The 14,496-nt window shown below is 33.6% G+C and overlaps 1 protein-coding gene across 3 annotated transcripts in view; it reads left to right on the top strand.

Annotated features, from left to right (window-relative positions):
- The window catches only part of MIOS (meiosis regulator for oocyte development), a 29,708-nt gene that overhangs the window by 12,297 nt on the left and 2,915 nt on the right, over positions 1–14,496 (top strand). For all 3 annotated transcript variants that reach the window (XM_025872945.2, XM_025872943.2, XM_025872944.2), the window contains exons 7-10: positions 2,339–2,404; positions 3,219–3,377; positions 8,423–8,575; positions 9,790–9,994. In XM_025872945.2, coding sequence (XP_025728730.1) covers positions 2,339–2,404; positions 3,219–3,377; positions 8,423–8,575; positions 9,790–9,994 — 583 coding nt within the window. The remainder of the gene's footprint in view (positions 1–2,338; positions 2,405–3,218; positions 3,378–8,422; positions 8,576–9,789; positions 9,995–14,496) is intronic.

Below are 14,496 nucleotides of genomic sequence, written 5' to 3' on the forward strand. Positions count from 1 at the left end.
TACACATATGTTAAGTGTACAATTTGAGGCTTTTTCATGTGTATACACCCACTAAACCATAACCATAATCAAAATAATAAACATATCTATTTCCCCCAAAAGTGTTCTCATGCCCCTTTGTAAGATCTCTCTCTAGACATTTAATATCCATTTTATTTCTCCAACCCCCTGTCATCCTCAGGCAATCACTAATTTGATTTCTATCATTAAAATTAGTTGGTAATTTCTAGAATTTTTTTATAAACATGTTTTATATTGAACTGTAATTTTTTAAAAGTCCATATTTTTTGTTTTAGTTAACAAACACAGGATCAATTATGGATCAGAATGACTGTATATCTTGTCCAAGTTAGTATTTACATTTTCAGACATGTATGTACCAGTTTGGAAGATAGATGATCACACTACTTACAGTGAATTATTTCATTTTTTCATTATTTGGTCTTTCATTGCTTTTTCTCTCCTGCTTTAACCACCTATAACCACATCACCAAATAGGTTCTTTATCACAAAGTGGGGAAAGAAAGAGTGAATGCAATGAGATGTGTTTGTAAGTTTCAGTTATTGGGTTTTAAGCTTCACATTAGTACTACAATTTTGTTTGCATTGTTAGACTTCTTTTTACCACTGAGAAGAGCTTTCTAGCATGAAATTTATTTGTGTTTGCCATTATAGCACTTCATGTAAAAGACACATTGCTTGAATAATTGATTTGTCAATCCCTAAGAATTTATAAAAACATGTATCTTATTGAAATATCTTAATGAAAATTTTAATGTTGTTAGTGTCCATTTTGACGATTCCTTAGTTTATATATTTTGTCCATTACTTTTAATAAATGAACTCTTGAACTTTTCTAACCACTTCAGATTAATATCCAAGAGTATGTTGGGGTTTTTGTTTGTTTTTACTACTATTACTCTTTTTTGTTAAATGAAATACTTCAATTGTTGGATTGTGAAGAAATAAAAATAATACTTTCAGGAAGTAGTAAAGTATGGTGAAGACTAGAAAAATAAGTGGATTGTTCAGATTTTAAATTGATAGAGAAGTATTCTTTAAATATTATATTTCTGTATTTTAAATTAAATGACCTATTATAAATACCCTCATTTTCTTATACCTAAATTTGGGTTATTAGGTAGGGTATATCTTACCTTGAATAGGAAGTTCAGATTTCCAAACGCCCTTGAGAGTGTACCTAATTATACTTTATGTAAATAATTATAATTAATATATCCTTGTATTAAAAATTGTTAAGTTGTAGTAATCTAGTGAAAAGTACCGAATTGGGAAATCAGAAGATGAAGGTCTTGAGTCCTTGCTCCAGCTTAGTTACTTCAGCTGGCCAGTTAACTTTTTTGGGTTTTAGTTTTCTGAGCTGTAAAATGGGACAATATATAATATAATATAATATAATATAATATAATATAATATAATATAACACTTTCCCATCAAAATTGTAACAACTTTGCCTGAATCTAAAGAGTTAAATCTAGTTTGTACCAAACATGTTCCCTCTTAAGGGCAGAACCATATTTTATAATTGAAAAAACATGCTAAGATAGGTACCAACTGAAGTGATCTTATGTTTAAAGCAGGAAAACTATATTTCATAGAATGACTTCAATGGAAATAGGGTATTTTTTCTACCTTTAGACTGTTTATTATCACAAAATTAATTACTTTTCTACATTTATAGAAATTCAAAATAGTGTTTTACAATATTGACAGGTATACAAAAATTTAAATATCACAATACCACTGAAAATTTTGTCGCAAACCTCCTTTATAACTGTATTTTACTATGGCCACAAAAGTGTCTTTATTTATAAGGATATATTTTAAAACTTACCATGTTCTATGTAGAGACATGTGTTGATAGTCTTTCCAGATTCTGTATTGGTATATTCACACTGGTATAGTCACTGATAATTCACAGATTTCCTAGATTTGTTAACTTAGCATCCCAGGAAAGATTTTCTGTTTCCCCAAAATTAATTTCTATGATGGAAGGTTTACATGGCATCTAAATCTCTTGAACCATACATCACTGCTTATATTTTATGTTGCAATTCTGTAAGACTGAACTGGAATATTTTTAAAATTAATTGGTCAGTATTTAAGATGTAAATTTTTGCTTTGCAAGAACAATAACAGCACTGACTGTCTAGAGGGAGACATTAAGAAAGGCATCTTAGGCGATCAGTGGCTCTGCCAGTATATACACAATAACTTACTACTATTGAAAATAAAATTACATATTAAGTATGTAAAATAGTCTGCAAGAGTTTAAAACTCATAGCACCTACAAGTAACTTCTTGCTCTTCTTTTCAGTATGAAAACAAAGTTGCCGTACGTGACAGAGTGGCTTTTGCTTGTAAATTCCTTAGTGATAGTCAGGTAAAAACTAATTTAATTCTATATTTGAAGTGATTAATATTTCCTCTTATTGGATTAAGAAATGAATCTTTATGTGCAAATATGTATATGTAACATTTATATATAACTTATTCTAAAAAAGTAATTTGTTAGATCAAGATACTGTAGACATGTGTATCATAACCAAAATTGTTTAAGAATCCTGACTTAATATTTTAGTTTATTTCTGCTTTTGGTCTACAGATAAAGACATTGAGCTCACCCCTTTGGGGTGCTATAAAAGAATTCCTTCATTTCTTAATACAATAAAAGTATTGAATGCATATTCTGTGTATATAATGAGAAAGAAATGCCCATAAACAACCAGTAATACAAGATGCTAAGTGCTATAATAGGAAGTCCTGGGGGAACATACAGGAATCTTGGCTAGAGGTTGGGGTGGGATGAAGTCAGAGACCTTACCAAGAGATGATTATTTTTGATAATCTTCAAGTTCCGTTTCAACTCAGATTCTGTGATTCTGTTACAGCAAGAACTTTGCAGAATACTGAGGGACGGTTCTCTTTAAATTTAAATAGTTAACCCTCTATACTTCTTTTATAGAATAATTATTAAAATATAGCAAGTGCTTTTTAAAAAATATTTTAAATAATCACGGATGCTGCATTGTAATTTATGATAGATACAGACTTCTTAAGAGATCACATCTAAATTTTTGCAAGGCTTTGTTTTAAAATGTTTTCCATAAAAATAAAACTTCCTAACGTACAGGTTTTGAAGTACAAAATATATAGTGAAACAGATTGCTTCAGAAATATCACTTTGAATTTTCTAGTTAAATAGATATATTGAAAAGTTGACCAACGAAATGAAAGAGGCTGGAAATTTGGAAGGAATACTGCTTACAGGCCTTACTAAAGATGGAGTGGACTTAATGGAGAGTTATGTCGATAGAACTGGAGATGTCCAAACAGCAAGTTACTGCATGTTGCAGGTTAGTGCAGTGTGGCAGCAACTTAAAGAAAAAGAGTGGTTAACCACCTTCTTCCTTCATTGAGTGGGTATGCCTTTTGCTTGCTTAGGATCTTTAGAAGGCATTTAATTTAGTTTAATTTTTTTTAATTTAAATTTTAGGTGATTAACATATAGTGCAATATTGGTTTCTAGAGTAGAATTCAGTAATTCATCGCGTACATACAACATCCAGTGCTCATCAAAACAAGTACCCTCCTTAATACCCATCACCCATCTAGTGCATCCCCCACCCACCTCCCTCCATCAACCCTCATTTTGTTCTCTTATCTTTAAGAGTCTCTTATGGCTTGTTTCTCTCCTTTTTTTGTTTTTCTGCCTTCCCATATGTTCATCTGTTTTCTTTCTTAAATTCCCCATATAAGTGAGATCATATGGCATTTGTCTTTCTCTGACTGACTTATTTCATTTAGCATAATACACTCTAACTCCATCCATGTCGTTGCAGATCTTGCAAAATGGCAAGATTTCATTCTTTTTGTTGGCTGAGTAGTACTCCATTGTATATACCACCTCATCTTCATTCATCAGTCCATGGACATAAGGGCTCTCTCCATAGTTCGGCCATTGTGGACATTGCTGCTATAGACATTGGGGTGTATGTGTCCCTTTGAATCTGTATTTTTGTATTCTTTGGGTAAATACCTAGTAGTGCAATTGCTGATCATAAGGTAGTTCTATTTTTAACTTTTTGAGGAACCTCCATACTGTTCTCCAGAGTGGCTGTATCAGTTTGCATTCCCACCAACAGTGTAGGAGGATTTCCCTTTCTCCACATCCTCTCCAATACCTCTTGTTTCTTGTGTTGTTAATTTTAGCCATCCTGACAGGTATGAGATGACATCTCATTTAGATTTTGTTTTGTATTTCCCTGATGCTGAGTGATGTTGAGCATCTTTTCGTGTGTCTTTTAAGCCATCTGGATGTCTTTTTTGGAAAAGTGTCTATTCATGTTTTCTGCCCATTTCTTAACTGGATTATTTGATTTTTGGGAGTTGAGTTTGTTAACTTCTTTGTGGATTTTGGATACCAACCCTTTATCAGATAATGTCATTTGCAAATATCGTCTCCCATTCCATAGGCTGCCTTTTAATTTTGTTGATTGTTTTCTTTGCTGTGCAGAAGCTTTTTATCTTGATGAAGTCCCAGTAGTGCATTTTTTGCTTTTGTTTCCCTTGCCTCTGGTGACGGGTCTGGTAAGAAGTTGCTGTGGCTGAGGTCAGGGGTTTCTGCCCGTGGTCTTCTCTAGGATTTTGATGGTTTTCTGTCTCACATTTAGATCTTTCATCCATTTTGAATTTTATTTTTGTGTATGGTATAAGAAAGTGGTTCAGTTTCATTCTTTTGCATGTGGCTGTCCAGTTTTCCCAACACCCTTTGTTGAAGAGAATTTTTTCCATTGGATATTCTTTGCTGCTGTGTTGAAGATTAGTTGACCTATAGTTGTAGGTTCATTTTTGGGTTTTCTATTCTGTTCCATTGATCTGTGTGTCTTTTTTTGTGCTAGTACCATACTGTCTTGATGATTACAGCTTTGTAATAATAGTTTGAAATCTAGAATCGTAGTGCTTCCAGTTCTGTTTTTCTTTTTCAGAATTGCTTTGTCTATTAGGGGTCTCTTGTGGTTCCATACAAATTTTAGGATTATTTGTTCTAGCTCTGAAAAATGCTGGTGTTATTTTGATAGGGATTGCATTAAATGTGTAGATTGTTTTGGGTTAGAAGGCATTTAACTTTAACCTAATCAGTTGATCTGTAGTGGACTTCTACTTTATCTTACTATCCCTCAGCTTCCTCTGTTGGGTTATCCAATTTTTCCTTTCATTTTGGGAAGTGTCAGTGTTGAACTTACATAAAGCTCAAACAGAGCAGAGAAGCCTCTCTCTGATTTGTCCAGTTCACAAAACTATACCTACTACAAAAGCGATTTCCTTTCCCTGATCTGAACTACAGTCTCACTTGAAGTGCAGAAGGCAAGTTATACCACAAGTCTCTGAACTCTCATTTTCCCTTTTTATGATTTGGGGTAACCAGTTCATCAATTTTCTCTCAGTTCTTACTGTCCAGCAGTTAAAAACAGGTTTCTGGCAAAGGTTCCCTTTGTTACTTTTGATAGAAATATGGTAAAAATTTAGAGTATTTTCCTGAGATTATAGCACTCCAGTTAATCTTATCCTTTCATGGTGTCCTCTTTCCTGCCCCTGTCCTTTCATACACTTGATAGCATGCTGTGTCCTGGGTAAATGCAGTTAAATGCCCCCTCCGACCCTGCCTTCTTAGGAACAAATACAGATACTGGCCCACAAACTGCAGTATAAACTTAGCAACTTATCAAGCCACTGCCCATTCTGTAACAAAGTGCATCATTTTTTTCTTGCTGAATTGAGGTTACCATCTATTAAATCAAACTGTAGATATGTGACTATAGAGTGCAAGTGGCCTTATACTGTTTATGAAGAGAAGTCAGCTGTTATAATTATTGTCTCCCTATGTAATGTTTCATTTTCCCTTGGGTTGCTTTTGATTTTCAGCAGTTTACCCTTGATGCTTAGTTGTACTTCTTTCTGCCCTGCTTGTGGTTCACTGAGCTTCTTGGATCTGCAAGTCAGTGTTTTTCATTAGTTTTAAAAAGTTTGGTGGTATTATTTCTTTATATATATTTTTTTCTGCTTCAGTCTCATTCTCTTCTCTTTTTGGGGCTCATATTACATGTATATTAAAACATTTGAGGGGCACCTGGGTGGCTCAGTTGGTTAAGCGACTGCCTTCGGCTCAGGTCATGATCCTGGAGTCCCGGGATCGAGTCCCGCATTGGGCTCCCTGCTCAGCAGGGAGTCTGCTTCTCCCTCTGACCCTCTTCCCTCTCGTGCTCTCTATCTCTCATTCTCTCCCAAATAAATAAATAAAATCTTAAAAAAAAATAAATTAAAATCTTTAAAAAAAAATAAAAAAATAAACCATTTGATAGTGTCCCATAGGTATCATTTTCTTTCCATCCTTTTTTTTTCTCTTCTTCAAATTGGTTAAATGCTCTTGATTTGTTCATTGACTCTTACCTCACCTGATGTTAAGTTTTTCAGCAAATTCTTAATGTTAGCTATTGTACAATTTAGTTCTAGAATCTCGATTTTTTTATAGTTTACTTTTTTTTTTTAAGATTTTATTTATTTAATAGAGAGAGAGAGACAGCAAGAGAGGAAACACAAGCAGGGGGAGTGGGAGAGGGAGAAGCAGGCTTCCTGCCGAGCAGGGAGCCCGATGCGGGGCTCGATCCCAGGACCCTGGGATCATGACCTGAGCTGAAGGCAGTTGCTTAACCGACTGAGCCACCCAGGCGCCCCTCTAGTTTACATTTTTCATTCAGATCTCTATTTGCACACTAATTGAGCATACATCTAATAGCTGCATTCAGGATTTTGCCTGCTAACTCTAACATGGGCTATTTTAGGCTTAGTTTCTATTGACTGCCTTTTTTCCTTGACTTTGAACTATATTTACCTGTTTCTTTGTGTTTCATGGTTTTTTCATTTGAATACTGGGTGTTGTGTATAGTACATTATAGAGATCTGGATTCTTTTACCTTTTTCTGAAGAATGTTGGTTAATGCTTTTGGAAGTTCAGTTACTTGCTGCTCACTTTGGTCTCAGGTTTTGTTACTGTGGATCTGTGGGAAGCCCAAGTTATTTCCCAAGCCTTTCCAATCTTAATCTCTGAACTGTTTTCCTCTGCAGATTTTGTTGGAGCTTAATTTTAGGTTTATTTGGGGCAGATCTAGAGAAGACTTATCAAATATGAGTTGACCAAATTCATTCTGAGTTTATCCCCATGGAAGGGGAAAGAGTGGATATGAAGATTTCTCCTTTTTTCTGTGAATTTTCTTTTTAAACTAGGGATTATATTCTACTTTGGTACTTAGTTCTGGCTACTTGGCCATTATCAGGACTAGAAGAAATGTTTACTTTCTTAAGAAGTGAAATTATCAGCTAAGAGAATTTAACTCTGATAACAGAAATGAATACCTAATTAATAGGTAAAAGATAAGCTCCTTCTGTTTTGATAGAATGTCTAAGGATAGATTGTCTATTAGCTGTTACAGGTTTTTTCCCTTTTTCCATTACATACGTGAAGTTCTAACATTTTACTTTTCCAAAAAACTGGGCTTCAAATTAATGCCCATGTCATCATTGGAGATTGAGACTTTCTCTACTTTGTTTATCATGTGAACTTAAGGAAGCTGTCCTGGACAGGGCTAAAAGCATTCTGTGAAAACCCAGAGCAAGCACCGGTGAAGTGTCACAGCTGCCGGGGAAAATACAGCTTTAGGAAGAGTCTTACTGGCAAGATGTTGAAGTTCTTAAGTAAAATTAAGGTAGAGAAATTGGTGCTTTTCATTGTGGCCTAGGGGCAAAAGAATGAAGAACATCTTTGGTTTGGTTTTGGGTTTTGTTTGTTTGTTTGTTTTGTTTAATTTTTAAGGTAATAAATGTATGTTTTAATTGAGCCAGAGAGAGAATAGGCGGGTTTAACTTTCAGATAAATAGGTAAACAGAAATAGCATTTCCATTCACAGTACATGCTAGATACACAAGATGAGGCTCAGCATTATTTTAAATGTGATGGAGCACTTGGGTTAGAGAGTAAACAGATTTGTGAATGCAGAGGTTTTAATTTTGGGGACAAAGTAGTGACATCCCTTTTTATTGTATTCAAGTAGGAAAGTGAATTATTTACTCTTGGGTCCTTAAACTTAAATAAGAGAGAATTACACTTTCCTGGACAGGTATAATGATAATATAATACATATTTATGTCATTAGTAGAGGCCAGCTTAAAGTAAATTAAAGAAGCTTCCATCAGTTATTTCATCTATATCCTCATTATGAACCAGCTTTTGGCAAAAAGGGAGCCTATTTCTTCTGTGTGACTCATATTCACATGTTATTTGGAATCCTCTGGCTTAGCCAGAAGAATTTTTGAACAACTCTATTAATTCATGTTTTCTTTTTAGGGTTCTCCTTTAGATGTTCTTAAAGATGAAAGAGTTCAGTACTGGATTGAGAATTATAGAAATTTATTAGATGCCTGGAGGTTTTGGCACAAACGAGCTGAGTTTGATATTCACAGGAGTAAGTTGGATCCCAGTTCTAAGCCTTTAGCACAGGTATGTAAGTACATTATTTTGGAGAGAATCAAATTGTAACGTGCTTAATGTAGCCCAAAGAGAAGTGTTCACAGCATGTTCTATTGGGTAAATTTAGAGCTCAATTTAATAAATTATTATTAGCTCATCCTTTTGCTTATACGGAGTTCCTGTTGATGTCTTTATCTATCCCAAACTGCACTCCGTCCTTGACCATCCTGGTTTTTTTTGGCCCTGCCACTTCCTAACAATCATCATGGTGGCTTGAGCTTTAGTCTGAGCTAGCACAAACGACAGCAGGCCTAGACGGTCTTAGGTAAACCTAAATCAGTCCTAGGGCTCAGCTTTTCTAGTATATTCCAAGCCCTTTCTCAATGTAAACTATTATGCTATCTTATAAATTCCATTTATGTATTCAATTTTTCTGCACTATTTCTTTGTAATAAGGAAGGATTTGCTTTTTTCTCTAACAGTATATACATATGTCTATATGTCAAATTAAACATGGACATTGTTTTTTTTTAATATTAGTTTAAAAAACATGAGCTCAGTTATCACATAAAACATGACATGAGATCACTCTATCTAAATTCGGACACTAAATACTGAGTATATCCTCAATGTGAGCACTGGATGGTGCTGTTTTCTTATTTTAGAAAGTTGAGAAATTAGTGATTATTTTAAAACAACCCGAGTTTTTGTAAAATAGCATTACATGGTAATATTTGTTATTAATCTATGTAAGTGTTTAAGAGCCCAGAATTTAAAAGCAAAATGAACATTTTCTATTACTATTATTCTAAAATTCTAGCTGCTTGACAATATAGGGTCCTTAACTCCTTTTTGTCTTAGAAATGAATGTTTTCTTTACAAGAAAATTTTGTTGAGATGGAATCATTGAACTTTGGATCAGAACTTATATTGGGTTATTTTATAGTGTTCCGATGTGAATTCTAAAGTCTTTGTTATTTCCAAAATGTTGTTATCTGATGTTTCCAAGTTTTTCTGCAGATGTCAGTGGTGGTAGAAAGGATATAACTAGAGGTAACAGAGAAGAAGTACTCAATGTCACTGTTAAGTGGAAATCCTAGATGAAAGCTAGTCAAATTTAGCAGATAAATTATTTTATAATATAAAATAAACCTTAAAAATTAAGAGTAATTTGTTAGCATCAAACTTTGAATTTTATTTTAAAGTTTGCATTATATTTATTCCTCCTTTCATTTGTTGTATAGGTGTTTGTGAGTTGCAATTTTTGTGGCAAGTCGATCTCCTACAGCTGTTCAACTGTGCCTCATCAGGGCAGAGGTTTTAGTCAGTATGGTGTCAGTGGTTCACCAACAAAATCTAAAGTCACAAGTTGCCCTGGCTGTCGAAAACCCCTTCCTCGATGTGCACTTTGCCTCATTAATATGGGAACACCTGTTTCTAGCTGTCCCGGTATGACATAATTCTGTAATATATTTTCTGAGCTGAAATTGTTCCTACATAATTGATTTAATGTTGTCAGTAGAAGACATACAAAGTTGAGTTTATATTATTTCTAAGAGCAAGCCACTTTGCTGGCTCAGAGGTTTTGTATTTCCTGGAATTTGTAAAATCTATATATTAAAAGTAAAATCTGTATTCATGATATCACAATTAACCTCACAAATGCTGGCCAATTTAAAGTTTGTGAAAAGAGCTTAAGTATTAAGTAATCCTATAATTATACTATTTTCTTACCACTTTTTCTAAGAGGAGTTCCTTCAGATTTTTTGTTTAAAAGTCAGTGCACCCTCATTTTTTAAAAATACCTTGTACACATCAAGAGCTTTTGATAGTCTCAAAGCACTTTCACATTCTCTTTTTTAATCTTCAAAACCTACCTGTGAAATACGTAGAGAAAGTGTTAGTTTAGAAATCACATCCCTTTACTTCCAAGTTTGGTGCTGCTTCTGCTATATATGTCAGTTACCTAGTGAACATACGTATTTTTTTTAATGGTTAGAAATGTTAGGATTATTGTTTCCTGCTTATGGTACCTATAGAAGAAAAATTTGAGAACGGTAGATAATTGAATATAATGTATCCAGTGGCTGGAAATATTTGAGCTATTTTATTAACCTTGAAAATTTACACTATGGCAGAAATTTTAATTAAAAATATTTGAGTATTTAGCATACTGGTATAATCAAGAACTGGTTATGGTGTCAGAATGCCTATTTTATTAGTTCTAGTTCTGTGACATTCAGTCTGTATCATTAAGAGTTCCTTTAGCCCTTGTTCATATAAAGTGTTAGATGGAGATTCTTTTTACTTATGAAATTTTATAATTCTCTTCTGCAGTTGGTTCATGTCAATTGTTTTATTTGTTACATTAACATCTGTGAAAGAGGTTTGCTGGTATCATTGGCTGAGTAATTAATTTTCAGGTTAGATTAAACAAAGGCAATTTGTAATGTTTTCAAATTTATATATTAGTTTTGATTTAAATTTTAATCAATGATTTTCATTTTATATGTTGCATGTTGATCACTTTTGTGGTCCTGATACTAGTAAATAGAAAATAATTTGGAATAAAAATCTACTACAGTGATAGAACAAGGCAAAATATTGCATAAATAAGTTAGATATGAACTGGGATACATAAAAATAGTTAAATTCAATACGTTTTTCAGACTGTAAGCTGCAGGAAGCCATAATGGCCTGAGTGCTGTTCTTTTTTGCTAGATATTAACTTTTCAATCTTTTTTTTTAAATAGGTTAAAAAATGAGAAAATGGGTTTTCAAAATTTGAAGAAAAGGCAAAACATTTCAACCTCTCTGTTATGTAGATTGTTAATTTAATGAATATTCAACACTCAGGTTTATAAAATGTTAACATTTTTCCATATTTGCTTCAGAAATTTTATTTGAAATTTGCTTCAGTAATAATTTTTTGTATATATTTGAGTACTTGCTAAGGTAAGACTGATAATGCCGAGATGTATCAGAGATCCTTGTGGAGCTTATAGTGTACAATGAGCATGGATAAAATAAGAAATGATATGTTTAAGAAAATAAATAGTGGTCCAGAATCCCTTATCTGTTATTCCAAAATCTCTAAAAAGATCTGAAAATCCAGTTTTTAACAACTTTACAGTAATCTCATGATCAAAAACAAAAACAAAACACCTGTTCAGAATTGACATGAGGCTGTTAAAGTCTTTGATTACAGAATGCTGCCTCAGACTTTGCTGGAGTTGTTATATTTGCTCATTATTTTTCTAAAATCCCAAACATTCTGTATTCTGAAACGTGTTTAGCTCCTTGAGGTGAATAAGGAATATTTTATGAAGAAAGTATTAGAATTTTGAAAGAGGGGAACATTACTTCTGTTTGAAGGATATCAGGAAAACTTTAGAAAGAAGATGCTGTTTAAGCAGGTCCTTTAAAAAAGTTTGGGAACTTTATTTATTTATTTATTTATTTATTTTAAAGATTTTATTTATTTGACAGAGAGAGACACACAGAGGGAACACAAGCAGGGGGAGTGGGAGAGGGACAAGCAGGCTTCCCGCCGAGCAAGGAGCCCGATGTAGGGCTCCATCCCAGGACCCTGGGATCATGACCTGAGCCGAAGGCATACACTTAACGACTGAGCCACCCAGGCGCCCCAAGTTGGGGAACTTTAATATGTGAAGATTTTAGAGAAGCCTTTCCAGGTGTAGACAAAGAACAAAAAGCATGAACTACGGTAAAGAGATTGGTGAATTTAAGTACAGAGAGTGTATGGGAACTAGCAGTTGCATCTGTATGACAAGGGCCTAGGAAAGTAGACTGATAGGAAATAAATTTGTTAGGAAAATTAGGGAAACCTGATTTATGATCTTTAAAGGATTTCTGAGCTAATTACAAAATACAGTTATCCTTGAACAACACGAGGGTTAGTGGCACCAACCTCTGAATAGTCAAAAATCTAGGTATAACTTGACTCCTCCAAAATTTAACTACTAGTAGTTTACTGTTGACTAGAAGCCTTACTGATAACAAAAACAGTTGATTAACACATATTATATGCTTTGTGTAATATATACTGTATTCTTATGGTAAAGTAAGCTAGGAAAATAAATGTTAAGAAAATCATAAGGAAGAGAAAATATATTTACAGTGCCATGCTGCAAAAACTCTACATGCAAGCAGATCCACACAGTTCAAACTCATGTTTTTCAAGGGTTAGCTGTAATAAGCATATTCTTTTTTAATATAAAATCAGAAGATTCTGAGTTCCAAAATAAGACAGGACCTGAAAGAAAGAAAATGCTAGCTCAAGGCAGTTTAAAGATTGAGGTGTACGAACTCCCCTGATGCTTTGCCTAAAATTAGAGATGTCATCATCCATCATGGTTCATGATCCAAATGGCCAGGATTTCCATAAGCTTATTTAACTGAGGGTTGCATATTTTTATACTCAGTTGTGCTTTAAAGATTGGAACCTGTATTGAAAATAACGCTTATAATTATAAACCTGTATAATTTTTTATAAATTTTTATAACTATAATGTTTAGTTATAAACATATTTAACATTATAAATGTTATTTATGTATCTATTTAGCACCTATTGTTCCAAGTGCTAGGAATGTTACAGTGAACAAAACACAAAAATCCCTGCCCTTATAGAGCTTAATGTATAGGAGTGATACCTTTTTTAAAGGTAAATTATTTCCTGGTTTCCTTCTTACTCTTAGTAGTAGTAGTAGTAGTAGTAGTAGTAGTAGTAATAGTAGCAGTAATAGTAGTGACTGCGTGAAACCCTAGTTTCCCTCAACTATTCTGTAGCACTTATCTTTGTAGTTCACTATGAATCTTTTAAAAGTTAAAACTATCTAAAATAAGAAAATAAAAAAATGAAAGTTAAAACTATTTGATCTTTTTTGAGTATAGGTGACACAATGTTACATAAGTTTCAGGTGTACAACTTAGTGATTTGACAAGTTGTGTTGTGCCTTGTTCACCACAAGTGTAGCTACCATCACTATTACAATATTATTGACAGTGTTCCTTACGCTCTGTCTTTTGTTACTTACTGATTACATAATTGGAAGCCTGTATCTCCCTCTCGCCTTTACCCATTTTGCTTAACCCCCCCCACACACTTTCCCTCTGGGAACCATCAATCAGTTTGTTGTCTATATTTATGGGTCTGATTCTGCTTTTTGTCTGTTTTTTTTTAATTCCATTTACGAATGGAATTGTATGGTATTTGTCCTTCTCAGTCTGACTTATTTCACTTAGCATGATACCCTCTAGGTCCATCCTTGTTGTCTCAGATGACATGGTCTCACTCTTTTTAAGGCTTTGTAATATTACTTGTATATTTATACCACATTTTCCTTATCCTTATCTATTTTCCTTATCCTTATCTGTTATCTATTATCTGTCTATTATCTATCCTTATCAGTTATCTATTGATGGAGACTTAGGTTGCTTCCATGTCGTGGCTATTATAAATAATGCTGCAATAAACATAGGGGTGCATATACCTTTTTGAGTTAGTGTTTTCATTTTCTCTGAGTAAATTCCCAATATTGGAATTACTGGATCATACAGTAATTCTGTTTTTAATTTCTTGAGGAACCTTCATATTGTTCTCCACAGTGGCTGCTCCATTTGCATTCCCAGCACTTCACACGAGTTTCCTTTTCTCCACATCCTTGCCAACATGTATTGTTCTTGTCTTTTGATTCTGGCCATTCTGACGGGTCAGATGATATCTCATTATGGTTTTGATTTGCATTTCCCTGATGATTAGTGATGTATATCTTTTCATGTGTCTGTGAGCCATTTGTATGTCTTTGGAAAAATATCTATTCAGGTTCTCTGCCCATTTTTAAATAGGATCGTGTGTTTTCTGGTGTTGAGTTATATAAGTTCTTTATATATTATGGTTATTAACCCCTTATATATCATTTGCTAAAAC

The sequence above is a fragment of the Callorhinus ursinus genome, unplaced genomic scaffold, assembly GCF_003265705.2.
Source record: "Callorhinus ursinus isolate GAN/ISIS: 27379988/994484 unplaced genomic scaffold, GSC_fseal_2.0 scaffold12, whole genome shotgun sequence".
NCBI classification, from domain to species: domain Eukaryota; kingdom Metazoa; phylum Chordata; class Mammalia; order Carnivora; family Otariidae; genus Callorhinus; species Callorhinus ursinus.